The sequence below is a fragment of the Toxotes jaculatrix genome, chromosome 19, assembly GCF_017976425.1.
Source record: "Toxotes jaculatrix isolate fToxJac2 chromosome 19, fToxJac2.pri, whole genome shotgun sequence".
NCBI lineage: Eukaryota > Metazoa > Chordata > Actinopteri > Toxotidae > Toxotes > Toxotes jaculatrix.
The window spans coordinates 13,041,010-13,068,929 of NC_054412.1; the positions used below are offsets into that span (position 1 = coordinate 13,041,010).

A 27,920-nucleotide genomic window follows, 5' to 3' on the forward strand; every position below is an offset into this window, starting at 1 on the left:
ATAAATTGTGCTGACATTACCTGATCTGACCGTTATCACTGTGGGACAGCACAGCAGCCAATTGGATAAACTCCAGGGTTACAGCTCTATTTTACTGTTTTGATTTTTTTAGCGTCATTTAATGGCTGGCTGTTAGGGTTCACGTTGTTTTTAAAAGCTCAGGGTTTTTTTTTATGTGTATGTGCGTGTGTGAGCGAGTGAGTTTACTCCTCAGGCAGGGGTCCAGAACACATCTCGGGCTGCTATGGCAACTAGGCTGGCACCCCCACTGCTGCCTCATGGCAAGTGCACAAACACACAGACAGGCACATGAACACACACTCGTACACTGGAACTATCGCCACAAGGCTTTTTTAGTGACACACACTGCAGGGAGACTGGGTTTTCTGCTTAATTACACAGGATTCAGTGCGAAGAGACAGGAGAAGACTGGGAGAGGGGTCAACATGACATAATGACAACATGGCAACGAGGTGATTTTAAAAGCCACGACAGACACCTGTAGTTAGCTGAACCTGTTGCCACATTTGGGAAGGAGGAGGCCTTAGACACTGGAGTTTCCCCTCTAGTCTGTAGCAGTGATTATGGAAACACAGAAAAGCACTTAGAATAAATTCCGCCTCAACATTCAACATCTTAGTTAAGTTACTTTTAAATCAGTAAGACTTACAGTACACTGTTTCAACATTTTGGAAAGTCATTGGATAGCCGGTTTGATGAAATACACATTTACTGTACTTTTCCTTATCAGAAAATGTTAGTAATAGATCATTCACCGCTCAGGAAACCAATATGTTACTGACTGGCTGACTCACTTCCATTATTAATCCAGTGCTGCACATCTCCAACCATGGTGCGTTGTTATTATCCGTGGCAGCTGTGCTAATGCAGTTCGCCCTCCTGGCAGCTATACTCCTCAGCTAATCTGCAATCCATTCAATTTACCCTCCAGATGTGTCGTACTAATTAGTCTGTTTATTAGCTGATTATGTCAGTAAACTGCCCACATCACCGCTGTTGTTACTGGCAAAGAGACGAGGGCGTAATTCACAGCACATACACACATACACGTGCACGCGTGCATATGTGCACACTGCTGTTTCTGTGTTTCGCCAACTACAATACAAACACATGGACAAAATGAAGAAAAATACACAAACACACTAAATGAAAACCTATTATCACCGGTAGAGAAAAAAAGAAGTGAATGGAAAAAATGAATCCTCCCTCTATCTCCTCTCCAGGGATAGCTCACCTGTGCCTCAGGTCTTCAAAGCCATTCTTTTCTATTGATGTGGATATAAATATGTGATTGGGTGGGATTTAGTGATGGACATTTTCATCTGTGGGTCTTTATGCATTTATGCATCCTCGCCTGCACATGTGAACCACAATGATGCTTCTTATGCCTGCCTTTGCTCTCAGTGTTAAAATAATGTCAACACACAACAATGATTTTGGAATATTTTCTTGTCTTTTTGAACTGTGGGCCCTGTCTGTCCAGACTGCAGGCTGACAGGTTTTTTGTAGTGTTGTGCAGTGTGAGTTTTTGTAACTGGCACTCTTTTCTTTGTCTGTGCAGCCTGGTAGTTTTCAGTGCTCAGTGTACTAACCAGTTCTTTTTCTGTTTATTACAAGCTGCTGTTGCTGCTGCAAGAATGTGAAAAGCATCCCTTTCTGTGCACTGTGCTTTGGAAAAACTTGAAACCAGGTTCACAGAACAACAGATGTAACAGCTTTCATGACCATAGTAAAGGGTAAATGGCAAATCTCTGATCTTTTGCTAGTTTAGGATAAGGCTGGTGTTACTATATTAGTTTCTCATGGTCAATAAATTCCATGAAAAAAACAAAACCAACTGTGGAATGTCTTTACCTTGTCTGTGGCCTTCAGCCACATGCCCATTTATTCAAAAGACTGGTCAAAAACATGTACTATTAATTTCAACGTAAGCTATCTCCTTAAACAGCTGGGCACATACACATTTGGTGCTTTTGTGAGTATTTGCCACATCAGGATGGGGTACTGTGTGGGAATGACTCAGAATATACTACAGTACCCATGCTGATGATAATAAAGGAACATGTCACCCAGTGCAACAGTTGGCTCTTTGATGTGTTCTTAATAACTGGTTAACAGTGGAGCTCTATGGCACAGAGGAATATGATAAATCAGGCTCTGGTTACATAGACTTAGTAGGATAAATTCATTGCTGGTTTTGCTCTTTTCATGGGAATAAAAGAACAATAGACAGTGTAATATTGCTTGACTTATCCTTTAACAGATAGATATTATAGCCAGTCAATAAGCTGATCCTTGCTATGTATCGTGATAACTAAAGACACATATAAAAATGTATTGCCAACCTTAGATAATACTTCAAGACTGTGAGTCTCTTCATAACAGACTCCCTGGCCCTCAGCTAGCTCAAGTGCGTGACACAGCCAAGGAGGTGAGAAGGCGCGAGCTGTCGCCCCGTAACACATCAGCTCATGACTTAACAAATGCCGAGATGATGCAGAGCGTATGCTGTGCTCTGTTTGGTCACGGTGTCCCTCAGAAAGTGGAAATTAAGACCTGGATACAGCACCTGTCGAAGCAGCAAGGATTACCGAGAAAAGGCACCTGCATTTAGATGCTCTGGATTCATTTCCATGCACGCAGCGAAACATTTGGAGTATTTGATTCAGTTGCTTTCACTGGTCAGCAGTCCTTCTTCACAGGGCAAGCAAAAAGATTTATTTAGCAACTAAAATGTAATTACAGGAAGTTCTGTATCCTAAGTGCATCTGTGCCCTTGCTTGTTTGATTTTCATAGAACTTTCAGAAAAACAAGTCTTGCTTTTGATCAAAACTCTAAGTGGTGTAAGGGTTACAGTTGTCTTGTCTTGTGAAGGCAGAACTGTTTCACCCTTTAATTTCATATTCACAGTAAAATCATCAACTGATAAGACAAAGAGAGTGAAGGAAGCAGGAAGGGTATAATTTTAGTTTACTTGTTTAATGTTAATTTGATGCGACATCATCCATCTCTGCCGCCCAAATATGTTTCCTGCCTTCAGAGACGGTTAGGATTATCATCTGTTCCCTGGGTAACACAGACAGAGATGAGACAGCATCATCAGCCTTTTGCTTTTGAATTACTTTGTAATTGTGTATATATGTATATATATATGTTTGTGTGTGTGTGTGTGTGTGTTTATGTGTGTGAATATTTATACTTTTGTGTGTCTATATTTTCATTTGAGGGGGAATATGTGTACGTGGTTTCATGTAAGTAAATCTTTGGTACTCGTGTATGTGTATGTGAATGTGCATGTGTGCGTGTGTGTTTTGTTATACCACAGAGCTGCAGAGCATATGATAATTGATGGTGACTCATCCAGACCTTTGCTTATTATTTCTATGCATGAGACAAAGAGAGAAGGAGAAAGAAAAAGAGACCGAGGGAAAGGAATTAGTGATGTATTTGGGAAGTTGTGTTTAGGTGTGGGGTCAGACAGTGTGTGTGTGTGTGTGTGTGGGGGGGGGGGGGGGGGGGGGGGGTATACCCAGGAGATGATGTTGCCTTCCGCTAAATCCTGAGAAAGTCAGTAGAGGAACTTCTATGTTTGAATCCTTGTGTAGGAATCAGCATTGGTCAAATACAGTCATAAGGACAAAACATGTTTCAGTGAAAATACACTTTATTTTGAGAGAAGATAAAATTGGACATTGACCCATAAACTGCTGGGAACCAGTTAACGAAGCTCTCTGCTAAGTTTCCTGTACTCTTAAAAGGGGCTCTGTTTTTTTCAACTTACATTAAGTAAGATTTCAAAATATCAAGATGTGTTTCTCTTCACGTGTTGCATTAAAACTAACAGAGATGTTCTTAACAACATTTACAGATGTGTTAAATTTGACAGCACTTGTAAGGTGACAAACCAAACAGAACCTGAAATAGAGCTATTAAGCAATATGGAGGCGTCATGTTGGCTCGTAAATACAGACATTATTACTGTGTTCCTCAGTAGCTGATTTACTGAAGTCCGTCCTGTGACCTTGGTCGTGTGGCGAATATTGAAAATAAAATATTTAAAAAGCAGCAGATGATTTGTTGTAACAACGAGAACTGTGTCATAGGTCCCTGGATTTATAAAAATACATGTGTACATAATGCTTTTATTGTCAGCTCAAGTGCAATATCAGTACATCACTCACTGTTCTATACTGATTTCTGTCTCAGGGATTGTTTGATAGATTGTGCAGAGCCAAAAAGGTGTTAAAATTAATCAATCAGAATTTGGATAGCTCAATTGTTTTAAGTCATTTATCAACTAGAAATGCCTTAAATGTGAATATTTGCTTTACAAACAGAGTAACTTTGAATTTCATGACTGTTAGTAAGAAATAGTGTGTAATTTTGATTCATCACTTTGAGCTCTGGTAAATGTAGTCACAGGAAAACCTGTGATGAAAATAATCATTACTTACAACCCTGATCATCAGACTTCTGGTCATACTCAAGTCTACAAAGATTCAAATAGTGGGGTTTTCTCCGATAATGAATGGGTTTATGAATAGACAAAAATGACCAGTATATAAATAATAGACTGCAAATCCTGAGTGAAGTCAATCAAGGTCTTTTCTAGTGAGAAATAAACTTAAAATGCCCGTAGCACGTAGAGATCGAGTTTTCAGTAGTGGACATACAAAACTTCTTACTATAGTTCTAGAGAACAGGCAACAATTCTGTGACTGCAGGGCAACACCAGCTCTATTATTGTTTTATTATTTTGCAGCCTAGCAGCTTGATTTGAATCTTACATCTGCGCTGTCGCCTGCTGACACTGAAGTAACTGTCTTTGTCTGACTTTGCTCTTTGTGTGGCTCTGTCTCTACATCTACTACAATCTGAGGATCAGACAAACACAAACATACAGTTACTACCTTGAAAACAAATATCTTACCACTAGTATCTATATCTTTTGGACTTAAGAGCCTTGTAGCTGCAGTCTGCTGTTAAATGTCAACAGTTATCATCTTGTTTCTGGATCAGCTAAGTTGTCATAACTGATCTTGTGTCAAGACTGGTAGATTAGCTGAAAATTAACACTATCAGCCTGTATCGCTAAAATCAATGATATTATTGTTGTCTTAGAGCTTCTTCTGATATTAAACTGGTCTTGCTCATTTCTCAAGTTCAGGCTAGACTGTGTTATAAAAGATTTGCCTTAGTGTCACTGAGAGAACTTGCTCAAAGCATTTCCATCGTGTCCTTGATTTCACCAGCAGCTGCTGGAATGAAACCTTGTCACACTTTGAGAAAAGCACTTTTCAAAGCCAGTTCTAATGAAACAGTATCGATCCTAAAGCCTTTTCTCGGGGTTGAGATTCTGTTAAAACTTTATTAGAACTATTTTTGTATAAAGTAGACTGATAAAGTAACATGATTTATTTTTATTGATCCCTGTTGGGAAATTCTCCTTTCACTTGCCTCCCTCCCGCAGAGGTCACAGGTCAGGGTCAGCTACAGAACAGCACCTCTGGACCTGGTACAGTAGGCAGTGTATCGCAGACACAAGGCCTGAACCCTATACTGGGAAAGATGGTCCATTACTCACTGCTCTCCAGCCTGCTGCGCCAAAAAGTGTTTTTGAATCCAAATTTGAGCTTCCCCTCTTCAGGGTGCAGCTGTTACACTTGTCAGTTTCCCTGACACAAACACTGTACACTCAGACTATCTGGAGAGCAATTTACAGAACAGGACAGGACTGTCTTCAGCCTTTAGTTCAGCACCTTCAGAATCGAGTCTCAGAGCTGCCTCTCTTCAGTGTGTTGCTGTTAAACTCGTCATGCTCAAAGCTCAGATTATTGTGCGACCTCGAGATCATTAGCAGCTTCTCACGCTTACTGTAGTCGCGCCTCACTGTCGCAGACGATGACACATCCAGCAGCCGCTCTCCTTGCTCTTCCCTGTCCTCCAGCCGCATGTAGCCTTTACTGCTGCCCCGGTTGCCACTGTTACTGCGGCTGCTGTTGCTACGGTCAAGGCGGGGCCAGCTGGGGTGCTTCCGCTGCTCCGGGTGCACGCTGAGCATGCTTGGCCCGCGCTCCAGGTCCAGAGATTTGGAGTGGCTGCTGAGCATGTGCAGAGAGGAGTTGGAGCCAAAGTCACTGCGTGCTGCTCCCGGGGAGAGCCAGCAGCCTGAGGTAGAGGAGAGAGCAGGGGAGAGGGAGGAAGAGGAGATGGAGGAGCAGTGGGATGAGGAGGAGGCAGAGTTACTCCGGTGTAAGCTCGGCGGTTTGGAGGCCTTGGCAACAGATGCTACAGGAACAGCCAGAGACTCCATGGAGCTCAGAGGCTGCGACCTCTCCCCGTCTCTTCTCTCTCCTCCTCTGTCCTCCTCAGTAATCACCTCCATCTCTGGCTCATCAATTACGCAGTTGTTGAGTTTTATAACAGGGAGAGTAAATGCGGAGATCGAAGAGGAAACAATAGAGCGAGCATGGTGTCCTCCCTTCTCGCCGTCTCCGTCCACTGACCACTGATGGCTCATCGAATCCGAGTGAGCCAGCCCAAACCCTGGGCTACAGAAGGGACGATCCTTGTAGAGCGGTGCCAGCAGCCCTGCAAAGCTACAATCCAGCCTAGCCTGTTCATGATGTCTGTGAAACTCCTCATCCCCTAATAGCACCTCCTCCTCTGTAGAGCCTCCTCCTGCCCGAGAGGAGAAGGCCCGGAGGGAGTTACTGGCTAGCCGTGCTGCGTTATCTGCTCCAAAGACTCGGAGGTCCCCAGCTTCTCTTGAATAGGTGCTGTTGCGGTGGAGGTGTTGTTTTTGCTCTCTCTGCCTGAGACGATGGATGTCAATGACTGTGGAGTACATGTCTCTCATATGAATTATCTATTGCGGAAAAGAAACATATTATTAGCATTCATCTTTGGATAACCTGGCAATGTGTTTAATATTCTATCACAGCCAATTATTATTCTGCGGTTTTAAATTAGTGTGTATTTATGTTGATGTTGAAGGGTTTTTTTGTTTGTTTCTCATATGGATTACCTGGAAGGGAGGAAGGGTGAGTTAATCGAATCAAGGAGCAGAGGAACAGAGATAAGGGTGGAAGGAAGTTGGAGGAAATCTGATCTGCATGTTAGTTATATAGAGATGATGAATATGGATGACTGCAGTGTGCATGCCCCTCACTTGGTAGAGAGTGCGGGAGGAACAGAAGTGAGAATACGGCAAAGGAAAGGAATATTAACCACAAGTTCTTCAGAACCTTTTCTAAATCCAGTTTCTGCTTGAAAGCAGTGTTATATGATCCACTAAATCCATTAATAATTATAGTATTCTGTACTGGATCCAGATCCAGGTAGCCATAGATACATGTTCAAGTATGTGTGTGTGTATGAATCTGCAGGTTTCAACCCTACCTTTGTTTCTCGGTCTCTGTTTTCATGAAGAATGGCATTAGCACAGATAAAGATAAAAATCCCAATGCCCATGGTGAACGGCCCGAGCATCTTCATCCGCTCAGAATGACGATGCTGCTCCAGGAACCGCGTAAAAGCTCCCCCGGTCTGCTTGGAGGGTGTACCTGCATGCACAGCACAAAGAGGGTTTGAACCATTGAATATTGGTAAAACAAACCTGATTGTAGCTACCCTGATCTTTCCTTACCTTGCACATTATGACTCGTGCTGGAGTTAGTCACATCCCCATCTGTGACGGACATCTCGGCTCCATTTCCTTCACCTGCTGAAGATGTTTTGTCTCCTCCAGCAGTTGCTGTCTTAGATCCTCCCCCAGTCGCCGAGTTGTCCGAGGGCATGGTTTCACTGTGTGGCCAATAACCCAACGTCGCCATGCCGATCCCTATGGCTAAGATGACCAGTCCCAGGAGGAGAAAAAACCCAGAGGCAGAGTAGAGGCGGAGTCTGCCGCGTACCACCACAACATCAGTGCGTCGCTTTCTCTTTCTAAATGGAAGATGTGTAAAGAAAGAATAGTTTTTGGAGACATATAATAAGTTACATATAATGATATAAAGCCATAGAATTTAGGAAAATTTAAATTAAAGCTCTGGTGATCACCTGGGGGCAGCCTCTGGGGTGGGGTTTCCCAGGCCCGGGGATGGTGGTATGGGTCGGTGCTGAGAGCGGGCGGAGTCTTGGCGTTTTAGCTTGGCCAAGCCTGTTAGCACACCTGCTGCTGCGGTCATACTTAACCTGTGGGTACACATGCAGACACACGTTGATAATGAGTTTAATATGTACTGTAAGTACAACATATATTGTGAGCATTTGTTTGTGCCACAGGTCAATGAAGGACCTGCGATGTAGAGCTGATGTTTTATGGTTTTTTAGAAGAACAGATACACATACATTCATATAAAGAAAAAAACATTACCGACAACAGTATTTAAGAACAGGTCTAGGGATGCACATATGTATTTTAGCATAGCCAAAGTCTCACAGATGCTCTGAATATAGGAGGTGTAAAACACTTAATATTCAGAGAGGAGCTTCTCCCACAATCATGCAGATTGAACCTGTTCCAATGATCACAGCTCTGTTTGTCTTATTTTATTATGCAAGTGTGTCACATCACGCACAGCAGTGACTTTTGCGAAGCTGCAGGTGACAGGTTTTTAACACACATTTACAGGCAAAGTGTGCCAGACTTTTCACGTCTTTCCAAGTTCGAGAAATGCTATTTACAGTCTGGCAGTGATACAGACGTAAGCACCCAAAACAGTACACACCCAGTACAACAATCTGCTCTGTTTACTGGAGATGTTTTGTTGTTGACTGTCAGATCTGAAGACAGCATGGACAGGGGTGTGCGTGCGTGCGTGTGTGTGTGTGCGTGTGTTTGTGTGTGTGCATACTGTACACAGTCATACACTATTTTTTGCCGGATGTTTGTTTACTTCATTCTTCCTGTGTGTATGAGTGGCAAACTCTGATACTAAGGAAAGAGGGCAATCAGAGAGACAATAACAGAGACCAGACAGAAAATAGAAACACAAACTCTGTCTTTTTAATTTACATCCTTTATTTTCTGCATTTGCATTTTTATTGTTGCCATTGTTATTGTTATTTACGTCGTCGTTCCCGTGACAAAACTGGTAACACAGAGCTGCAGTTCTGACATAATATTCAAATGAATCATAGCCTCTCTGCTTCACCAGCTGCTCAGATGTCTATGAATAGAAATTAAAAGGAAGAGGGCTTTAAACAAACACAGGCTTATTTCGGAAGCCTTCATTTGGATTTAAATGACTGTTAATCTGGGCTCACATGAACATTAGCATTGTCCTGTTTAGCAACAGGAGGACTGAATAGACTGCATTAGATGTTGAATAATAGGGATTGAGTGATTATTGGCCTGACCCATTATCAGATCCAAAGTGCTCAGAATTGTTATTTTTTAAAATTGATTGCAGGTAAAATAAATAAAAAAATCTAGTCACCACTCTGTGATCTCGAGCAATGTCCCGCCTACAGCACTATGGGATTGGTAACACAGCAGGTGAAGGTCAGCTGTCATAGAATCACTTCAGCTGTGTTCCGCTGTCCTGAATGACCATAGAAAGCTTGAGTAGAACATTTTAAAATGTTATTAAGCATGAGAGTTATTTTTTATGTACAGGACTCGGGGAGGTCACCAGCGAAAAGTTCTAGATTTAACTTCTAGGTTAAAGATGTTTGTTGATGATGATTTTTTTTTAATCACAAAAAATGGTATGGGGCACTAAATAGCAAAATGGTACTACGTTGCTTTTGTTATACTATCTATATGAGAATTCATATTTCAAGACATCATTTATTTGTTTGTTTTACCATCAAAAACTATTAAAACACTTTTCCGTTACATTACTTACTCTCAGTTAAAATGGGACTATAATGTATTATTATCATTTAGAATACAATTGTGGCGCATTATTTGTGACTGTGTTGCAATGGTGATGCACTACATGTATTACAAATGTGACTAATGCATTATCTTCAGTTAGAATGCGACTGTAATGCAGTTTTGAAGCATTGTTTTCACTTACAATTTGACTGTCAGGGAATCGATGATGCAGTATTTGCTGTTCTAATCTTCAGTTTGAGCAATTTTTTTATAACCAAAAGAAATCAAATGTTTTTAGTCACTGGTTTTTCACAGTGTGCCCGTTTGTGTGTATGTTTGTGTGCATAAGAGGATAAAAAAGATTTAGCATGGGAATGAGAACACACCCATGACCTTCGTCCATCTATTTTTTAATTTCTTTCTCCCTCCTTGCTTCCGCATCCCCCTCTATCGCTCTTTTTCCCCTCTCCCTCTCTCTCCCATTCTCACCCTCAGTCTGTCTTGCTAATGCATTCTGGTTGTGACCCTGAATAATTTTTTGCTTCCCTTACTTCCTTTTCCTCTACCCCAGCTTACTTTCTGATCTTATCTCCCTCTGTTTGCCTTTCTCCTCCTCCACCCTCATTCCTCTTGGATCTATTTTTAATCTGTCTCTAATTTTAATTTTCTTCTATTTGGTCACTTTCCTCTCTCTCTCACTCCCTTCCTTCCTTTTCGTCTACACATCTCAAAGCTATAAAGTCTGCTTTAAGATTCAAAGTCAGACCAAGCTTTTAGTATTCAAAGTAACTGTGAATCACACATAAGACCAGACCTTCCCTCCTCCTACCCTCTATTCTCCTTCTCACATTTTAATGTATTTTTCATGTCAATCATCTTACTGGTAATACTGCTGTAGGAAAGTGCTTTACCGCAGATGGTGAATCACACAAGGACAAACACAACCAGCCTCTTTTCTCGGGTTTTTCTGCGCTCCCTCTCACTCTGTCTCTCTCCACTTGATTCTCTCCTTTCGCTCCTTAGTGTGCGTCAAACAGGAACCCACACAGTATATCAAAAGCAGAGTGGAGAAAGGGATGGATGGGAGTAGGGCATGACAACAGAAACTCAGGAACAAGAGAAGAAGAGGGTTAATAAAAAGGGAGAGGGATATAGAACAAAGAGGGATATAGGAGTACATATTTACAACGGCGCATCTACCTGGGTGCAACACTGAGTCATAACCGGAAACTGAAAGGCTGCAAAAAAAACAGTGAACACTAAAAAAGGATGGAGAGCTTGTTCTGCAGAGACAAAGTGGGGGTGATGAGCGAATAGAAAGAGAACAAAACGGCCTAACAACAAAGGAGAGGAAAGTGAAGTGCTTTTCCTGCCCGTGATGACAGGACAGAAAAGGAAAACAAGCCAAGTGCATCTGTAGTTCTAACAAGGCTAGTGTAAGAAACAAGTGGAGCAGAGGCAATGAAACACTGTCCTAACAGACACACCGGCAGCCTGATGAGAAACTATTTAACATAACTCAGGCTGTGACACAACAAGGCTTTCTGCAGTGGACACTGTGCAGTGACCACATGAAGTGACAAGTTAATATTCAGTAACCGTGCTCCACACCTAACACCCAATCGGTGGGTCTGTACTGGATGTTCATACTCATTGTAACCCTTATTTTTGCGTCCAGGATATTCATAAAGAAATTCTTCTGTGTCTTATGCTTTAGTTTTTAGAAGACAGAAAATTTGCTTTGTTTTCTGTGACAACATTGTCTTTTTTTTTATCAAATGGTAATCACACACAGACTAATTGAATATTAATGTTAGTTTTTTTGCCTCCTATCAGATAAAACGTATAAATAATGTGAAATCCACTGCTCCATTTTCCATTTCACTGCTTTAATAAGCAGTTTTCTAAATTAGTGTTAAATGAATAATGAATTAGCCCCCCTGTGATCATCTTAATAATGACTAAATTGCTTCCGCTGTTTATCTGTGCATACTCAAAGTAAGGCAAGAAGACTATAAAAACAATTTAATATGCCTGAATCTTCAGGGAACAGATTTGCTCCGTTACTGCTGACATTTAAACATTTACTCTGAGACACTCTGACATGAGTTACATTTAAAAAAAATATTCCCACCACATCTTGTCTCTCCTAGCAGAGGTTTCACCTTCTGCACCGTGACACTTCCTGTGTGAAATTCTTCCGCATGTGATGTCCTGCATCTTTGTGCGAGGAGATGCCTTTTGTAGCATGATAACGACAAGTTACCAAACCTATAGGAGACGTCACATGATGTATTGTCCCTATAGCAGCTACATCTACTGCTGCTACATGTAGGTGACACGTTTCTATAGCAACTACCAGATGTGTGCACAGGACTGACAGGTATATCATTAAGACTGTGTTCTGTCAACAAAAGGGCATTTCCCATATATCATTTTGAATTCTGTTTTTATTTTTATTTTGATGTGCAGATTTTGGGCAAAAACATGTCACGTCACAGCACATGGTCCTTTCCATCAATTTAAAAGAGGAGCGACTGAGAAGGGGGGGCAGCAAAGGATGCTGCAGTAGCTTTGCGGTAGAATGGGTAGGGACAAAATGGAATTGTAAAGTAGGATGAAATGAGAGGAGAAGATGGTGAAAGGGAAACACCACAGATGAAGACAGAGGGTGAGAGCAACAGAGAGTTTGGCATGAAAGGTGCTTGCAAAAAAAAAAAAATCCTGGCATTGTGTTCAGGGTGTAAATTAACTCTTATGCGATATGTGCTAAAGCACTACATTTTTGCAGTCTCTAAGCCTACACATTAGAGAGGAAACCAGTAAGAGTGTGGAAGGGGGAAGACAACAAGGAAGGTGGTATAGAAAGAGAAGTGGTGGGGAGTGTGTGTGTGTGTGGGGGGGGGGCAGATAAGGACCCAAGAAACCAGGAAGGGAAAGACAGGGTGAAAGAGAATAGAGGAGCTGCTTTGATCTATATGTAACAAACTCCAGGGACTTTTTTTGACTCTAAAAGCACACTGTGAAAAAGTTTGTCTCAAATGACTCACTTCAGTGAGCTGAGTGCCGACACGTCATGGAGAAAGACATCTAATATGGACACAGATGGAGTAAGAAGGAAAGCAGCAAGGAGAGATGTAATGAGAGAAGAATGAGTAGAAAGATAAAAATGGAGTTTGGTTGGGAGAGAAAAATTGGCATCCATTGCAGCATGTCTCCCATTTACAGTGGGTCATGTGTTTTTGTTTCTGTGTCATAAACCACTCTGGCAAGGTTAACTGAGGCCAAATTACTCTAATAAATGCTCTTTTTTTTCTCAGGAATTAATTTTTTTTAATGGAGAGACAGACATAACCCCATTCAGCTGCAGTTAAGATCACCTGCCATCATACCATAGAACATGGAAACATGTATGACTACCCTAAGAATGATGCCAGTGAGTCTGGTTTCAGTCTCTGTAGTGTGTGTTTTTGAAAAAAAAAAAAAGGTTTTTGGCAAATGTTCAGTGCAATTTCAGCGTTCGGCGTTCTTTTCCAAAGCCTGGTGGAAATTATCTACATGAATCAGGGGCAAAAATGCAGTCAACAACACTTGATTTTTGTACAACCTGTTCTTGAACCACTTTCAACTGAAAACACTAAAATAAAGAGACTGTCAAGCGTTCTAATGCCCAGGTCAAACTTAAGTGCTTCGTTTCAGAGTACACCTACGCCACAGTCAAGCACAATATTACACACGCAGTTCAGGTTGGTGGATAAGAAAATGTTCATGGACTGATTTCATTCGATAAGAAAGAACATGGTATAATGTTTGACGTTTATTTTCTTGTTATTCAAGTAAACTCTCAAAATGCACTTCATTTATTCGGTGGGACAGTTGGCATCACTCTTCTTATCTGCCATTCTAAGTTAGGGCAAATAAATTATTGTTAAATGTAGTATAGTATAATATATATTATGGCATAGTGGCTTTTCATCTAGTTTCAATGTTGTAAAACATTAACTCCAAACTGTGTACACTTTATATGACATTAATTAGCAGATAATCACTTTACCAAATGAGGATGCAGAGGAGGAAATGCAGTTACAATCAGAGACGGAAATCCTCTTAGCTGCTGCTGCCGCCCAAAAACCATCAACCTATAATGGAGGAAGTTCACATGATCCTTTTCACAGTGTCCATATTTTTCTTTTTTTTTAATTCCTGGGTTTTATTTTTACTCACAGAATTGCTCACAGATGTGATGCTTTCTGGCAGCTGAGTCTCAAATGTTGGATGTCCATAAAGCTTCCATAAACACACTAACACAGATGAGTATTCAAAACAGCCCCCTGCTGCAATTGCATTTCTCCACAGTGATTGAGTATGAAAGAAAACTGGCCTCACTGTGAGGGATCATCTGGGGATGTGTTATTTTTTCTAAGTTGATTTTCACTGAATAGAGAGTATGGCTGGAAACCAGCAGCAGCCTCGAATGTACAAGGTCAAATTAAAACGCGGGTTGCATGTTTTAGAAAATGGTCAGCAGGAACCTGCAAATACACAGGGATTGTGTTAATGAGCTGAAATATTCTACGTCACAGTTAACACAAACATTTAAAGATGAGGTTTCTGCTTCAGCAGCCAGTATGTGACAGGAAAGGAGGAGCAGAGAGATGTGATGACACATGACACAAAGCTGTGACATGGATTACAACACATGATATGCCCCAGCTGCAGGGAAAGATCTTTCTTACAGCCACATGTTGTACTAATTTACTTTGTTGATCTCTGAAGTGGAATGCTCTGTCTGCTGTTCCAGAAAGGTCAGAGTTCAGAGTTGGCTGCAGAGAAACATCCCCACAGCTGCTTGGTCAAAAAAGGCGATCTGGCATCACCCTCCTGTCCCAAATATTCCTCCTCTACCCTGATGAAATCCAGGTTTTGTTGCTTTTCCTTCTTTTTTTTTACATCTTGTGCGTGGCATATTTGTCTTTCTCCCTGGTTTGACAGGGCCAAATTCTCTCTTTTTTTTCCTACATTCCTTGTCTATTGTGATACTACTGTTGGCCTGAAGAAGAGCGAGGGCAGTTACAGCCAACTCCAATGTTAGATGGTTAGTTTATTAATTTATTTTTATTATTTTATTGTGTTTGGCAAAATAGAGATAGGTTTGATGAAGGAAAGACGTGGCTCTCCCTGGCTTCTTGTCAAATGAAATACCATGGTAACCAGAGAAAACTAAAGCAGATGTTTTCCCGAAAGATAAAGACTTGCACCGTACAATCTGTGTGCTTTTCTCTCTTTAATAGTTAAAGCAGATATCTTGGACACTACACTTTTTAAATTTGTCAGTTTGCCAAACAGAAAATGTTACACAAGCATATGTGCTGTGCTCTTTTGAGCCAGACATCACTAAACTGTAAATTGAATCTTAATATGCACTAACATTATGCTGCATTCACATCATCTGGGACAGACAATAGAGATGGGAAAGATAAACAGCTTTATGATGTCAGGTCATTGGACAACAGTGATATATCAGAGCTTCCAACCTTCCCTGTCATAATTACAAGTCGAATATTGACTGGAACACGATTTACAAATTACAAACCGGTAATTACAGCAGCTTTGATATGACATGAACGCGACCTTATCTCTCCTCTCAGGCCGAAGATGCATGAGCGACACTGGAAATTACATGAGGTCACCAAACAAACTCCATATAGTAGAAAGAATGATAAAGGTGTCAGTTTCCAACCCAAACAAGTGTAGCAGAGCTAACAGGAAAGTGAAGAGGATGTCAATTAAGCTCAGTCTGTACACACCCACACAGTCCTGGGCAGCAGTTATCACATCTTCCAGTGCTGAGTCGGTTCACAATGTTCAACGTCCTGTTTTCTGCCACGATAATAACTGAGTCAGAGGATCAGCTAAAAGGAAATATGATACCTGTACGTTTGTGTCTGGCTGATTGTGGCTCCTGAATAATCAGAATGCCATGTAAAAGATCTTTGACATCAATTTTTTTTTTTTTTTTTTTTTGGGATTGCAAGTTCCTCTGGAAATTGGCCATGATTAGAGAACGCACGAGGGATGAAAAGAGCACAGAAAAAAAGGTAGAGCAGATAGTGGAGGAGGAATTTGTATCAGAGGAAAGGAGAAGGATAAGCAAAAGATAGCGATCGTGTGTTTGTGCATTGCTTTACTCCTACAGACTCATGGTCAAGGGTGAGTCATCTGTCTGGAGAATATGTCACTTTGTGTTTTCCCGCTGACCTTTCGGCAGCACATTTTCTGATGCAAGCACTCGAGTGTCAAATCCAGCACCCTCTTCACCATCTTGTTTGTTTTTTTTTCCCTCATTATTTTGATGATACATGCTGCTGTTTTTTTTTTTTAAGTCTCGCATTCTTCACGCTGAATCAGTGTCATTGCGTCCCGTGATAAATTCAGCTCTACTGAATTAAACTGAGTTTTGAATTGAATCATCAGATGCTGCAGCCAAACACGTGCGTGTGTGTTTGTTTGTGTGTGTGTGTTGATGTACTGTAGTAAGCCCCCAGTTGATTTCAACAAAATGACTCATTCTGTCTTCCTCAAACTACCGATAGTCACGAGCACGAGGTGCCCAAACTGGAGAGCTGGGACCCTTATGGGGTCCATGTAGGGATTCTAAAGTCCTGATCTCAGCAGCTGAGTAAATAATTTAATTCCACAAATGTTTCCAAGAAGATAACAGTTCTTATTTAATTTGGATGTTAAAACATTCTCAGGGCAAATAGAAATTATGTCTTAAATTCGGCAAACTGGAATTTTTCCCTCAGATGAGGGTCTCCGGGAAGAAATCTGGGCTTGCACATGTCTCTGTGGAGGTCTTTGGAGTGACAAAGTGAAGCAACTCCTGACCTACCAGAGAGTTTAAATGCCAGAGGGGTAGTTAAACATGATTATCCAAAATGTGAGGATTAGTCGATATGACGCCTGACTTCTTAATGATTCTCAAATTAAACTCAGAGGCATTTCTGTTTAAAATGTTTGGCAGGAGAAAGATAACTCACTATGAGCCATTTGGCTCCACGAGTTACCCTAGTTTTTCAAACAGCTCTCAAGGTGAGAGTTTCTCCTTAATTCGCCAGCATCAGCTCAGTCACACTAAACACAATAAAACCAGTGACAGAGCAGCTGCTATTAAAGTCCCCCTTCACTGACAAAAATGTGTTTTTGCTTATTATGGCTTTCCTTGAATGTGTGACCTTCACTGTGCAGAATGATTTCATTTATGAGCAGAGTTTTAATACTAGAAGGATGTTTCCACATTCATCAGGTTACTCTGTGCTCACCTGAGTTTTACACGTGTACGTACAAGCAGGATTTTGTGACATCACAACAGGAAGCCAATCATGGCTTAGTTATGCAACCTACATATGTGTGATATGGAAATTTGTAGAGTCCAGGGCAAATACAATGAAACATGCCTTTTTTCAATGTTTCTGTCATTTTGCGTCCAGTAGTTAAACTTTTTAACCAAGAAAATATTTGCATAATTATATATTCAGCATATTTTAATGAGGAAGATGGAGCAGATGATTATTTTGATTATTATATATATATTTCTTTTCTGTTATGAGGGTTATTCAAAGCTGTGTACTTTTGGATGTACTAAATAATGACTGTATGGAAGGGTTATGATTAAAAGCACAGTGAAAATGACCTTTGACCCTTTAATGATGACCTTTGACCTATCTATGAAGGAGCAAATATTGACATCATGTCTTCTTAGAGTAATTATAGTAAAAAAAGATAGCAGGCTGGCTCAGAGGAGTGATCACAATGAAGGAATCATAGGATTCCCCTCTAAACCAATCAGTCAGTAAATAAAACATGCACAGTCAATGTGCCATATGATGGACTGTCATGGACAATACTAAAGATTATCCTGTCCAATAGTTGCAATAGAAAGATGAAAAATAGATGTAGCCACTAATAGACTGTCTGTCTGTCTGTCTGTCAGAAGCTGATGGCTGATGTTAAACTGCCCTGTTCATCAAAAATTAAATAAAAGCCAATTAAATATGGATGGAAACGAAAAGATGGACTGTAGAGCTGTCACCTTGAATTGTTTCATGGCGAGTGTTGAGATTTGGAGAGGTCAGACACAGCTCGGGTCTTACCTTCACAAAAGCCGCGTTATCAGTGTCACTGTGCCATTAGGCAGGGAGGGAGATCAGGCTGGAACCTGGGGGGAAGTAAAAAGCCATCTTCCCGCTTTTAGAGCTACTTCCAGTGAAATGCCATGCCGGAGAAAATTGAAGATGACAGGAGACAGTTCGGCCCCCATGCAGGGCTGGGAAACAGCAGCACAGATCCTTACTACATCCAAGGTCTTTAATTGAAACGCTGCATTGACATTTCTACAGTTTGTTGGGGTCAGAGTGGAACTGTGAGGCTTCACGGTGTGTCTATTGATGACTTTTATTCAGCGCGGAAACACGTTTTACTCCATATGGAGAGAGTGTGTGCGCTCAGGACAATGAGGGCGGTGAAACGCGCTCCTAATTACGACTGAGGGAAAATCCTTTAACACATCCCGCCTATTTAAAGTCATAAATGCTCAGCTTGTAATTCCCCAGCGGAAAAATATCCCTCGTTTAGTTGGAAAAATGACCGCAGAAGCCGCTCGTGTGATGTCCCTCCCGGTTGCCTCAATGCGTAAAACTCCCGCTTACCCCGGGTTTCGCGTCCAAAAACTTGGTTTCACGTCAAGACAAAAAGAAAGGAGGAAAAAAGGATTGAAAATCTCAGTAACAAGCTGTTGCGTTTTGAGAAAAATGGTGAGCTCTGTATACCAGCGTGTTTTTATTCCTCTGAGCCGGAGAGAGACGCGACAGCTTCATCCAATTCCTCCAAAGCGCTTCTACGCTTGTGGGAATGTGAGAGGCTTTCTCAGATGTGTGTGTGTGTGTGTGTATGAGAGAGAGAGAGAGAGAGAGAGAGAGAGAGAGAGAGAGAGAGAGAGAGAGAGAGAGAGAGAGAGAGAGAGCGAGAGAGGGAGAGAAAGATGGGGGTGAATTGTTTATATGCGCACTGGGAAGGTTGTAGTTGTGTATGCATGCATGCGTGTGCGTGCGTGTGAGTGAGTGGAGTGTGTGCGTGTTTATGGAGGGAAACAAGGCACAGTGCCATGCTTATCTAGCATGTGTAGGACGCAGATGATGAGGGGACGGCTGTTTTTTTTTTTTTTTCTTGAAACAGGCAGAGGTCTTCATGATGCACAGGAAGGCGAAACATGGATCAGCTTGTGATGTTAACTGTATTTCCTCGGGAGCAAGAAGCGGCAGGGTTCTGAATTCAGTATAAGCATACAAAGCTGAAGAAATGCAACATTCCTGCAGCAACAAAAGCAAGATACAAAAGTGTGTTTAAGTGTCTTACAGCTGGAATATTGGCCTGAGTTACTCCTTGTGTGCTCAAGATTGTGTGAGATATACATGAAATTCCCAGAGGTTAGGAGTTACCAACTGCCGTTTTTGTCCAACTTTTCTGTCTCCCCCTCACACACACACACACACACACACTCATACACAGAAAGAAAGGGCAGCAAAAACGTTGCAGATGTTGGCATGCGTGTCATTTCCTGTATTTACATGCTGGAAGTGATTCAAGGAAAATACACAAAGCTGGGGGCGAGGTGAAGAGAATGTAAGACAGACATTTGAGCAGATATTTTGAGCAATAAACTATAAGTGTGTGTACGTGTGTGCGAGCGAGACAGAGAGGCCATTATTTGTTCAGATGGCTGAAATTAAGTTGGAGAGAAATGAAACGCCCCGAAGGCAGAGTCATACAGTGCACACAGAGCGCACGCTTGAACACAATCATTAGGACATTCTGTTGGTCATTAGGACATTCTGGACATGACAACGACACGCCTGACCTTAACCCCAACCTTAACTCTGGTTGTAGCACCCTGTCTGTGCACACACTAAAAACAACCCTGAGGAGTCCACAAGCATCATCACTTAGCAGCTTTTTGTGGCTTTGTGGAGAAATAGAAAAGTATCAGCAGCTAGTTGAGATTCATGTTGAAGTCACATCGGTGGTGCAGCGGTCAGTCGGTTGCTGTATTTACATTCCATAAAGGATTGAAATGAAAACATGCCGTAGAGGCAGAGAGAAACAGAACAGGAGGGAGACGGCGAGAACCGAGATATGGAGAGAGTGTGGGAGAACAAGGAGAGGAAAAACAAAGCCTTACATTGTTGACTCTTGCATTTCTTGTTTACAAGCCCACTTGGGATTATGAGATTTACAAAATGTGTTGGCTTTTTGTGTTAAACTTATTGTAAACAGCTGTGGTCAGAAGTCTACAGCTAAATAATTAAAGGGAAGCCGTAATTGAGAGGATAAGAGATCTGGAAAGAGAGGGGGGAGAGAAGATGGGGGAGATGGAGGACGGGGGGAAGAGGGACGACTTGGTGAAGAAGCATAGTGGAGGAGGTCAGAAAGAAGAGAGGTGTGAGGGGAAAAAGGTGGGGGAAGAAGAATTTGTCATGTTGAGCTTCTGTGGTCATTTTAAATGAGAATATCTCAATGGACCAAAAGATGAAGGATGAGAAAGGAATATGTAGACAAATGGTTTAGGGCAGCAACTAGTGATTATTTTTCATCCTTTATTATTTAATTATTTTTTAATTATTTGTTCTCTAAAATGTCAAAAGGTAGCGGGAGATATCCATCGTGGTATGCCAGAAACCAAAGGTGAGGTCTTCAAATATTCAACGTGCAGTTCAAAACCAGTGACCAAAATTTTCTTTCTTTCTTTCTCTCTTAGTGACTGTTGTTGCCTATTTTTGGATATCATGAATGAATTATGACGTAAAAATCAGTACCACACACACACAGGCTGAATGGAAATTACAGCCTCTCTGCTCCTACAACACGTCACGCTGACATGTAGGTCAATGGGCCTCAGCGTTCTCATGAGTGCCTCTCCCCCTCTCTCTGTGTGTTGAATTTATTTTCAAAGACTTTAAAAACAGATCAGGAGAATAGCGCAGACACAATGTGTTCATTTCTCTGCCTCTATGGATACAGAGCAGATTGTTTAAACTCACTCGTGTGGTGTAAACATCCTCTCTAGATACAGGAGCACTCTGTTGAATTGTCTCTATCAGTCCCATTCTTCATTCTCAGATTAGGCTTGGAACCAGTAGCATGCTTCAGAGGGCTAGCTTAATGTACTGCAACTGTTTCATTTGTTTTAACTTGATTAAAAAAAATAAAAACTACCAGGCTACCAGTATTATGATTTGCTTTCATTTCACTGTGCTCCTTGCAAAAAAAAAGAAAAAAGCTTGTTTTATATTTGAGGTTTAGCATGGGCTAAATAATTCACAAGTGTCCTGAAATGCATCTGAAATTCTTTCAAGCTTCAAAGGTTTCACTGTTTTTCCACTGCTCTTGTTATTTCACCACTGCTTTGGCTGTGAGGTGCTGAGACAAGGGTTTAGAGTCACCTTGGCAATCATTTTCAATTTGTCCTATTTATCAGCTAGTCTGATTCTCTTCAAGGGTAACAGAGTCTACATATGAGATCCTCTAAAGCTCACTAAATAAGACATAATATCTCATTTTTAAAATAAATACAAAACCAGGGGGTTTTACCAAGAAAGCGAATGAGAGTCTTTACCAAAATGCTGAACTGTTCTTTTAATCCCAGTTGTTGAATGTGTGCCATCCTATATGTGACTGTTAGTCCTCAGTACTGCAGGTACACAGAGGCAGGAGAGACACTGTCATGCTGAAAGGTGACAAACACTGTAGGATAATCAAAAGAATTTAACATCAAAACAAAAATGAATCATTCATGCAATTTCTCTCAATCCTGTTTTTGAGTCTTCCAGAAACATCCAGAGCTATAAAAAGACAGATATGTATGATTAGTTTCCTGTGAGCTTTGCAGTAATAAAATGTACCAGAACACAAACAAACACACACACACACACACAAACACACACACACACACACACACACACACTCATGCACACACATACAGGGGGATGAATAGTTATGACGCCTGTCTTGCTCTGCATGCTCCTCGTCCTCCCACCCCCCCACCCCAACCCGAAAACTCCCCAGCTCTCCATCACTATGGTTACAGTGATGCAGGTTACGTGGCACCCCACACTCACATACAAAGGCGCACGTGCATGTGCTTTACCACACACAGACATGCGCAGGCTGTGACGCTGAAGAGTTGAATATAGAGTTTCTTTAGTTATTTCAGGAGGGGGAGACAGGAACGTTCAGCTGTCGTCATTTCTGCATTTACTTTGTCTCCGTCGCTCTCTCCATCAATACATCGTTCTCGTTTCACCCCCGTAATCTTTTTTTTCGTGAACAGATGATGGATGATCAGTGGCTGACAGGTCTCTGTCTCCCCTGTTTTGCTTTCATGCACAATCTCTGAGTTAAAAATAAACATGGTGGAAAATGATTTATGACACACATATCAGAAATCTATACATTTCAATGGCGCATCTTATCTGTTGCTGCCAGTCCTCCGCATGAGGCTCTTATCTCTTGCTCTTGTGTTGGTTGCCATTGGTCGATCTGTTCTCTCTGTGGTTGTGAGGCTATGCTACCACCTTGTGTTCATATTTAGAGCTGCTAGACAAAACTGTCACATCTTTCTTGATGTTTTAATTACATTACAAGCAAGACTCACCCAATTACACCTTCAAAATACATGTGAAGGTCATGTTCAGTTGTCGTCTGTTGGTATCAGGAGCTCAGTCATTTGATAACATTGTGGAAAATCTTCATACAAGGGTTGCAACTTAGTTATTTTCATTAACGATCAAGTTTGCAACTACTTTCTTAATTACTGATGATTTTTTTTCTATAAAATGTTGTAAAATTTGTGAAGAGGCCAAGGTGATATATCCACATTGTTTATTTTCATCGCTATCGACTATCAAAAGGAAAGGGAAAAAAGAATGAGTTAAAGGAAGTAATGGAGAGATGAAAAAGAAGGGATGAGAACAAAGAGAAAATGGAGAGAAAGAAAGGTAAATGGAAAGAAAGAAAGAAAGAAAGAAAGAAAGAAAGAAAGAAAGAAAGAAAGAAAGAGTACTGTGTGTGGCTCCACTATAAGTCCAAACATAAATATGTGTCTGTAGCACATCCTGAAGTATTAAGCCTCAAAACCAGTTTCCTTCTTGTGGGTAATGTGTATCCCTTCATCCCTTTTGGGATTTACTCAGTACTTACTTAGTAGTAATCCCATTTCTTCTAATCCATCCCCGGAAACGCCTAACATGCTCTCACACATACAAATACACACATGTAGCCTACATACTCTCATTTAGACCAGCGGCCATTCATGTTGTTGGACTACTGCTGTCGTTGTTGTGGATTCACACTCATAAAACGCCATGGACCCTTCGCCCTCAAGACTACACCCAGTGATACCTGGGTAAGGAGAATCTGTATGATGTTTCGAAATGTGCTAGAGAGTTAAGGTCTGTTGCTGACGTCTGTAAGGCTCATCTCAATATGTATAAGTGGTACTTATAATCAAGTGTACTGTCTGTTTTCATCGATTTTTAATATTAGTAAGATAATCCACTACATTATTAGAAGACTATGTAATATTAACTAACTACCTGCATTACTTTATCTGCTCCATGCAGTTTTATGGAGTACAACAGGCAATTTATTCCAATTTATTGACTGTCATTTGAATTCTGTCATCCTCATTATAGTCACAATCTGCATTTGACTGGGTTGTTAATGAGGTTTATGTCCTAATGTCACAATTAGACTGTTGTTTTATCTTTCCGGGCGTGCTTTTCCTTAATGATGCAAAACTCAACAGGGCTCACAATTGAATTTAAAGTCTCAAAGAGGGTTTCTGTTTTTTTAAAACCACAGTGTAGTTTGAGGAAGACAAAAACACACACCAGAGAGTTAGCTAAGGTGTTTAGCTGTCTCTGAGGGTATTAGCATGAGCTCAGCTACTTTCCTGCTTTCAGACACACCCACATCCTCATGGCTGCCTCAACGGGGCCAAAATAGACTCCAAGTGGTTGCCAGCAGAAATGGCCACAACAAAATGTGCCACAATTATATTAGTTTAAAAACAAATCATTATTTATAATCACTGCTCCAGGATACATAAATTCCCAGGCTGCTTCACTGTTCACTTCCATTTTCCAGTAACCTGGAGGAGAGGAAGAGGCAATTAAGAAGTACAGGAGGATGAAACTAAAGCAATTAACGCACCTCAGCATAATAAGTGAGATGTCCACTAATGACAGTGTCATGTCAACAGATATCCTCTAAATTAAACGGTACAGATTGATTGATGATCGATGATTTTTTTTTTTTTTTTTAGTCATTTATCAAACAAGACCAAGAATCTACAACCATGCTAGTGGCTTTTGTGAGGGTGTAATTAGGCACAATGATGGTTCAAGTGGAATGTGACTCAATCTGCAGGTTAATGTGTACAGGAACAGTGCTAACATGCTGATATTTGGCCGCTACAATGTTTATCACATTCAGGCAGGGGCAGGGAGAGCACCGGTGTAACTAATGGTGACTCCATTCTATTAAGTTATGCCAGTAAGCCATTATGAGCTGCACACCTGACTGGAATGCAGCCCATTATTAATGTAATTAGTTGCAAGACATTAAATAACTATGATGTCTTTCCAGTAAATAGCTCTAAATGTAGAGTTTTCAAGTCAAATTAAAATCAGTGACATAGGGAATTATGGTTCTTTTGGTATTTACAGTCTTGTTTTTTTTTTTGTTTCTTTGCTATTGCTTTGCTTACTTGAAGCAAACATTGCCAGATTGGTTGATTCAAGATGTAACAAAAGCCAGAAGGCAGAAAATGTCATCCTTTCATTGAAGAACAGTTCTCATATGTGATCGATTTTGGTATTTTGTCATCATAAGGACTTTAATTCAGCTTTTTTTCAAGAGTTACATGAAGGGAAAATCAAATATCAAATAACAATGGCCAAGGAGTAAGATACAATATAAATAAAGTATTATACAATATCAGTGACAGAATTCGTAGAAAGAAAGAAACAGCCTGTTCCACAGTCTGCTGAATTCCTGATGGGTCATTATCTGTCAGCAGGTATCGTATAATGTCTCGTTTTCTGTCCTCTCCTCTCCTCAGGTTGTCCTGCAGAATCTGTTGATGTGCATGGTGTGCTTCTACTCTCTCTACTACATCGTAGTCAGTCTCTGCATCGGACTGCTCAGGTACACGCACAGAAATACACACATTTATGAAACCTTTTGCTCCTCTTGATTGTTTGTGTACGTCCTGTTGTGTCTCTAGGGTTCATGAGATCAACAGCTTGTTGGCTCCATTCGACTACACAACACAACCATCATGGCAGAACCCCAAATACCTTGGTGAGTATCAGTGGTAGAGTATAACCTAGTATATTCACTCAGGTGTTCATTATTTCACTTCATACTTCTACTCCACCAAATTTCACAAGCAAATATTGCCACCGCATTGATTTGACATCTATAGTTCTTTGGTAAATTTAGGTTGTGACCAGTTTATAAAATATGAAACATTCCTCTATATTAAAGTGCCCAACAGTATCCTCTCCTCCACCATCCACAACATGAAAATGCTGCTTACGCATTAATCCATCAGTAATAATAATAATCTAGTTATATAATTGGATTGTTATATAATGCCAAGAGAGGCCACGAGATACTGAATGCAGTATTTTTATTTATAAGAAAGCATTGTCATATTGTGGTATCGCTTTGTTTATTTAGTTAAAAAAAATATGAATCTCTCTGTCACCACCCATGTTTGACTGACTGATCTGTCTTTAATGTAAGGGGGATTTTAGGGTGACTTTGACTAGTTGAAGACACTGTGGGAATCTGGACAAGTCAAAATCTAATCCTGCATAGTCAGGTGTGTAATGACAGAGCAGAGATGACTAGGATCTGTAAAAGTCAGTCATTAAATATGCAAGTGTCAAGTCCTCTTACAGTAGGATTTTAAGCATCTTTTAACCTTAATAGAGATATTCTGTCATACCACTCCTTTGTACCACTCTTCCACCTTTCCTGTGATAGCAAGAAAAACACAAGTGTAACTGATCATATAAATTAATGATGACTGCACTCCACTGAAGCATTTCAGCTCCAGAGCCCTGACACAATGCTGACATGACTTACCGGGGTACTTACACCTGTGCTTTTCCTTCTATGAAAAGTCAAAAATGTCTGCTGTCGAAAAACGTCTGTATCTACTGTAACACTAGTTTTAAAACGCAACAACTGCACTTAACCCGAATCAGCTGCTTTAAAAATGGTATGGTAATATACACGTAAGTAATGACATTTATTTAATAGAAGATAAGGAAATGAAAAGTGATCAGTGGTGATTTTTGTGTTTCGATTCTTATAAGGACCAGATGTTAGGAACAACATTCCAGTTGTTCAAACGTTTCCCGATACCAGGAGCACTGATAAATAAAATGTCATTTTATTGTATCTGATATGTATTTGTTCTTTAATGTTTTGTTTCCCTCTCTTTCCAGTTGGTGTCATTTCCACAGAAGTGACCTATGTTTTAGGAGGGCTAGTATTCGCCTGGATCGTAGAGGAGTGGGTCTGGGATTACGCCATAACTGTCACATTGCTGCATGTCGCAATGACTGTAGCAGGTAAACACACAGAGACACACACATACACAAAGTGGATCAATAGAGTGGAACAGCTGATAGGATTGGAGGCCTGGTTATGTAAGTGGATGTAGTTGCTGTAGTTCAAAGTTGACAGACAACACACACAGGCACTAGACATTTATATGTCCATCACCAAATTCAATTAAAATAGCACAAACATTATAATAATTTTCCAAAATTAAAATTAAACAAACCCAAACATCCTAAACCTGCATCCTTTTTTTGTACATTGTTTCACTCTTGACTAAAGTGCTTGTGTGGATCTGTACCATGAATTTTATAGAAAGTACAGTTTTTGTGTTGTATATTTGCAGTGATGTCAGACTTCCCTTCAGCTGAGCACTGGTGGATAGCTCTGGGTAAGCTTTGGATTTCTTCTTGTTCATCTTTGTGTCATACATCCATCTGCAGAACATGAAAACTCCACTCTGCTCTCACGTTTTCTCATTTATTTGATCCCTCTCTCCTCAGGTTCAGGCCTGGTGATGATGATATTCGGGGGACAGCTCCTGGCCTATAAACTCTTCAGAAGCAACTTTGTCTATCCAGCTGAACTGCAGAACTTTTAATGAACACAATGAGGAAAGCTTTTAACTGGCTTACCGGTTAATCTCAGGTCCGGATTCACCCCAATGGGTTCACTTTGCAAAGATTGCACTGCTAGGGACACATTAACACTGGTATGAACAACTAAAGTGTGTCTATCAAGACACACTTTGACTACCAGATAACTTTGTTCATTACTGTCAGATCCTTCATTGTACAAATAGCACATATCCCAAGTATTTTTTGTAAAATATTCTGTACATTTTAATATTGTTTTGTATTTTTTCTTTACAAACTTCATACTGTAAACAAAATATGTTGGTATAAATGACACCTGTAGCAGTCTGTAAAAGACTTTACAGAAAATAGGTACTACCAGCAAATCTACAGACTGATATTTATGGTGGTGAGTTAAGTGTATTTCCAGTTGTAATATCAGTATAATATTTAGAATGTGATCCATACCAGTTTTGTAAAGTCTGTAGTGTAGTAGTCTGATAAAGAAAATAACTTCAGAAAATGATGAGATGAGAAATTCATGTTTGCAGGAACAAACCCAAACCCATTGTAACCTGATCTTCACATGCCTATCTAAATATGAGCAGATTCTGTTGGTTTCATGTTTAGGTGCAATGAAAACTTCACATCTACACCACAAATAATGATTTTAATGTTGGTTGTATATATTAGTTGTATATAGTAGTGTTGAATTTACATTAAATACATCATGCAAAAAGGTTGTTTTTGTGTGTATCCATGCATTCATGTGTGCTGACTCCTCCGTTCAGTATATAAGGATCCA

The 27,920-nt window shown here is 40.6% G+C and overlaps 2 protein-coding genes across 3 annotated transcripts; one reads left to right on the forward strand and one right to left on the reverse strand.

Annotated features, from left to right (window-relative positions):
* Nucleotides 1–3,668: 3,668 nt before the first annotated feature.
* On the reverse strand, nt 3,669–18,771 carry tmem200a (transmembrane protein 200A). Of its 2 annotated transcripts, none has more exons than XM_041064996.1 (5): nt 18,557–18,771; nt 8,084–8,218; nt 7,671–7,969; nt 7,424–7,587; nt 3,669–6,890 (listed from the first exon to the last, which is right to left on the reverse strand). In XM_041064996.1, the coding sequence occupies exons 2-5, from the start codon at nt 8,209–8,211 to the stop codon at nt 5,784–5,786; spliced, it is 1,698 nt and encodes a 565-aa protein (XP_040920930.1). In that variant the 5' UTR covers nt 8,212–8,218; nt 18,557–18,771; the 3' UTR covers nt 3,669–5,783. The 2 variants fall into 2 exon arrangements, with proteins under 2 accessions (XP_040920930.1, XP_040920929.1); XM_041064995.1 differs by having other exon boundaries at nt 18,002–18,771.
* Nucleotides 18,772–23,211: 4,440 nt separating this feature from the next.
* Nucleotides 23,212–27,789, forward strand: tmem244 (transmembrane protein 244). The gene is made up of 6 exons (XM_041064998.1): nt 23,212–23,307; nt 25,027–25,112; nt 25,192–25,268; nt 26,426–26,551; nt 26,887–26,931; nt 27,044–27,789. Exons 1-6 carry the CDS (start codon nt 23,215–23,217, stop codon nt 27,139–27,141), a joined length of 525 nt encoding a protein of 174 aa, XP_040920932.1. The 5' UTR covers nt 23,212–23,214; the 3' UTR covers nt 27,142–27,789.
* Nucleotides 27,790–27,920: the final 131 nt, after the last annotated feature.